General features: G+C 62.0%; 1 protein-coding gene across 1 annotated transcript in view; it reads left to right on the forward strand.

Moving 5' to 3' along the window:
- The window catches only part of RPS6KA2 (ribosomal protein S6 kinase, 90kDa, polypeptide 2), a 110,627-nt gene that overhangs the window by 78,800 nt on the left and 27,248 nt on the right, over window positions 1-4,579 (forward strand). Inside the window, exon 4 of the mRNA XM_014542413.1 lies at window positions 4,415-4,531. Within this exon, the coding sequence (XP_014397899.1) occupies window positions 4,415-4,531 (117 nt within the window). The remainder of the gene's footprint in view (window positions 1-4,414; window positions 4,532-4,579) is intronic.

A 4,579-nucleotide genomic window follows, 5' to 3' on the forward strand; every position in this document is an offset into this window, starting at 1 on the left:
CAGTGCTGTCTCGTCTCCCCCTGCGTCCCAGAGGGGGGAGGTGAGGGGTGGCCGAGGCACTTGCCCAGGTCCCACGGCTCACGCACACCAGCACCAGGGACCACGCCACTGCCCCGCCCACGGCCCACGTGCCTGGGTTGCCTCCCTCTCACAGGCGGGTCTTCCGGTCTCGCTCTCCAGGAGGCAGTTCCTGAGACTGCTCACTTATCAGCCTTTTAAAAATATATATTTTGTTGATTTCAGAGAGGAAGGGAGAGGGAGAGAGAGAGAAACATCAACGATGAGAGAGAATCATTGATTGGCTGCCTCCTGCACGCCCCACACTGGGGATCGAGCCTGCAACCCGGGCATGTGCCCCGACCGGGAATAGACCTGTGACCTCCTGGTTCATAGGTCGATGCACCACGCCGGCCAGGTTACCAACTCTTAATCAGATCACGGCCCATCTGTGTGTGTGTGGTCACCCCTGTTCCCCGAGGGGGTCAGGGGTGGGGGCACGTGCTTTCGGGTAAAAGGAGCTGAGTGTTGGGGTCAGGAGCGGGGGCCCCCCGCCTCGTCCTGGTTGTGACTTGGAGTCACCCACTCTCGCCTGTGGGCCCATCTCCACCGGAAGTGACTGGATTTCCCAACAAGCTCCCTCCCACCTCAAACCGAATCCTTCCCAGTCGATGGAGGGAATCCCTTTCCAACGAGAGACGGTGAGCCCTGTGGATGAAGAGGCCCCGGACCGTCCCTTCTTCCGATGCGCCCGGCGTGGGCCTTGCTCTGAGCCTCAGCCCTCCCGTGAGCTGTTTAACAGGAAACAGCGTGGGCAGGACAGTCGCCCTCCGTCCCGGACGTCGGGATGCGAGGGTGTCCAGATGCGGGAGGATCACCAACAGCACGGACTCAGGGCCCATCGGGGCATCGTGTTTAGGACAGAAGTGCGCTTTCTTCTCTGGAAATGCAGTGTGTTTATCGCACAGTAAACAAACAGACGGAACGAGCAAGCTCGCCCTGCGCTCGGCGCTGGGGCACCTGTCCTCGCTGGGCCGTCTGGACTCCAGGCCAAGCCGCCGAGGGTGGTCCCTGCGCCTCCGAGCCCCCCTCTCCCTGCTCCCCGCCCTGCCCCGCCCAGGTCAGACCCAACACCTGGCGTCGTGCTTCTGGCTTCTCATGCAGAGATGAAAACAGACAAACCGTTACAGCTCTTCGGGGAGTAGCCGCAGCATGTTCTCTTTTTAAACTCACCCCCCCACTGCCCACCCCCACCCCACACTGTGAGGAGTCGGTCAGCTCGGGAAGCGGAGCTGCGGCAGAGCCCGGCATGTGCACGGTGTCCCCCACGGCGGGCCTGTGCCTGTCGGGAGTCAGGGGTGGCTCGTGTACAGACGGTGGGGTACACGGGAGTTTTGAAAGCATCTGCTCCCTCCTGGTTTGTTAGTGTAAAACCGTTCTTATCTGTTGGGAAGAGTAGGGTCCCCACGGAGCTTCGTCTGGTGGGAAGGGACTGGATTGGAGGGCTTCCTTCGCAGCAGCCGCACGGCCTGCATCACACCGCACGACGCTCCCTTTAAACATCTTACCGTTTTACCTGCTGTGACACGTCGATAAAGCCAGAAGTAAATGCTTAGGCGATCAGTCAGTCAGTCAGTGAACTGAGGCAGACACCCATGCACAGGAGGGAATTCACAGCCCTGCCTCCGCCATTTCTCCCCACTCACTCCGTCTACTTTGTCCTGTGATGTTTCCGTCTGCTTCTGGTCTCCCCTTCAGTTGTCGTTTTACTACTTTGTACGGCTTTGAAGGTTGTCTGCTTTCCCTGTTGCATTTACTATCTTGCTAATTTTTTTTTCTCAAAGAATCTCTTTGTTCATAATCTGGGATATGCTATTTTCCGTATATTTATTAAAGTAAGGGCAATTTTTAAAAGAAATATATATTTTATTGATTTCAGAGAGGAAGGTGGGGGAGAGAAAGAAACATCAGTGATGAGAGAGAATCAGTGATCGGCTGCCTTCTGTACGCCCCGCACTGGGGATGGAGCCTGCAACCCGTGCTCTGACGGGGAATCAGACCTGGGACCCTTCAGTCCGCAGGCCGACGCTCTGTCCACTGAGCCACACCGGCTGGGGCGTACGTGTAATGTTTAACCCATGGCTCACCTGCGCTGTTGGGTAAGTGACACTGAGCAGACTATGTGTCCAAAACCCTAAAACCAGGAAGAAGCAGGGTCCAGACCGAAACCCAGACTTCCTAACTGGAAACATCAAGTTCTTTGCGCAAAACTCACACATCGCTTGCTTGTTTGTGTTCCGGTTGCTCAGACTTTGCCAAAAGCCTTTGGCGGCCCTGTCAGCGCGGGTGAGGTCTGTGTGCTGATCGGCGGGGCCCAGAGGGTTCCTATGTCGGCTGTCCCAGAAGCACTGAGATAAACTCAGCCCCAGAAGAGAGTCGTCGGTCACGGCTGGATTCTATCCCTCGTGTGTGGTCCTGGGAGAACCGGTTCCTCACCGAAAAACTGGGGGTCCTCCCCTCTGGCCTCCGTCTGGGGGGGGGGGTCACCTGTGTGGTTTTCTGGGAAGATGCCAAGATTGCATCGTGTCCACGAGGGTCCTGTCCCCAGGAGAGTCGAGAAATATGGCACGCCAGCTCGGCCCCCTCGGCGGTTACGGGCGGCCGCGAGGGTGACTCCTGGGGCAGGCGTGTGCTCCGGGGGCAGGGTGTCTGTCCTCCGCCCTCTGTGGCTCCCACGCCCACGCTGGCCTGGACGCGGCAGGAGGTGTGTGCTCTGGGCAGGGTGTCTGTCCTCCGCCCTCTGTGGCTCCCACGCCCACGCTGGCCTGGACGCGGCAGGAGGTGTGTGCTCTGGGCAGGGTGTCTGTCCTCCGCCCTCTGTGGCTCCCACGCCCACGCTGGCCTGGACGCGGCAGGAGGTGTGTGCTCTGGGCAGGGTGTCTGTCCTCCGCCCTCTGTGGCTCCCACGCCCACGCTGGCCTGGACGCGGCAGGAGGTGTGTGCTCTGGGCAGGGTGTCTGTCCTCCGCCCTCTGTGGCTCCCACGCCCACGCTGGCCCGGACGCGGCAGCAGGTGTGTGCTCTGGGCAGGGTGTCTGTCCTCCGCCCTCTGTGGCTCCCACGCCCACGCTGGCCTGGACGCGGCAGGAGGTGTGTGCTCTGGGCAGGGTGTCTGTCCTCCGCCCTCTGTGGCCCCCACGCCCACGCTGGCCCGGACGCGGCAGCGTGGAGTAGTGCACTAGGAGCCGCGCTCTGTCCCCAGGTGGGTGGGCTTAGGAAGAAGGAAAGCAGTGTCTCAGGGCCAGCGGTCGCCAGCCTTCGGGACCTCATGGACCACCAGCGTCTGGGCCGTGGTGTCTTGTGACAGCCCCGGGGGAGGTACATCTGGCGGGCGGTGAGGGAGGGGACAGCTTGGGCAGCGCGGGTCTGGGAAGCTTTGTGTTTCATCGCGATGCCCGGGCTCACTCTGAGCAGACGTCGGCCGGGCTGGGCAGCCCGTGCTGGGACGGAGCTCGGTCCAGCTGCAGTTCCCACCCGGCCGGGCCAGCGGTCCAGTGGATTCACTGACCAGCACGGCCGGCGGTGCTGCGGGAGCACTTGCCGATGGGAGCGAGTTCCAGTCAACAGCTGTTTTCTTGGAAGCCGAGCCCTGTCCGCATGGCAGCGCTCCCCGCAGTGAATCGCGGAGCCTCCTCCTTGTGTTCAATCGGCGCCGGGGAATGGACCACAAGTACCATCCTTCTCCCTTCCCCGCGAGCGTGTGCGCATCTCCCCGTCGCTTTCACTAACCTCTGTCTTCCTTGCGACTCGCTCCTGCCCAGGGCACGTGGGCGGTGAATACAGGTTGTGCTGAGACAGGGGCTTGCAGGGGGGCCGGTGGGGACTCGAGCCTGCAACCCGGGCCTGTGCCCTGACCGGAATCGAACTGTGACCTCCTGGCTCATAGGTCAGCGCTCACCCCCTGAGCCAGCCGGCGGGCTCGGTCAGTGTTCTAGTTTAAAGGCCGGGGCTGCTCTTTCCTGCTGGGGGCTCTGGCGCTGGGCTGGGCGAGCTCCCTGCCGCTGCTGCTGGACATGGCCTGTGGGAGGGCAGTTGCATTCGCTGTGGCTGGATGTCGGGCAGTGAGACCGACATGAGAAGCAGATGCGTCTCCCAGGCCACATCCACGGCTGAGTCCACTGAGGGGCCGTGTGGGCTTTAAAACAAGTTCCCAGGGTGGCCTTGTCCCCGAGCCCCCCGTCCCTCCCTGTGCAGACCTTGCCCGCACCCCTCAGAGGCAGGCTGGTCTCCCGGAGCCCCTCCATTTCCCTGGGACGTGGTAAGGCCGTGTGGCAGACGTCGTGGGGAGAAGCCGGGCGCCCACGGCTGCAGGCGGCATCGCTGGCACGAAGCGTGTTCACCGGGCGCCTGTCTTGCAGGAGGAGGGCGTGGTCAAGGAGATCGACATCAGCCACCACGTGAAGGACGGCTGCGAGAAGGCCGACCCCTCCCAGTTTGAGCTGCTGAAGGTCTTGGGACAAGGCTCCTACGGGAAGGTGAGTCCCCTCCGCTGCCTCCGAGCGCATCCTGTGCACCGGGAGGTC

The sequence above is a fragment of the Myotis brandtii genome, unplaced genomic scaffold (genome assembly GCF_000412655.1).
Source record: "Myotis brandtii unplaced genomic scaffold, ASM41265v1 scaffold1077, whole genome shotgun sequence".
Classification (NCBI taxonomy): domain Eukaryota; kingdom Metazoa; phylum Chordata; class Mammalia; order Chiroptera; family Vespertilionidae; genus Myotis; species Myotis brandtii.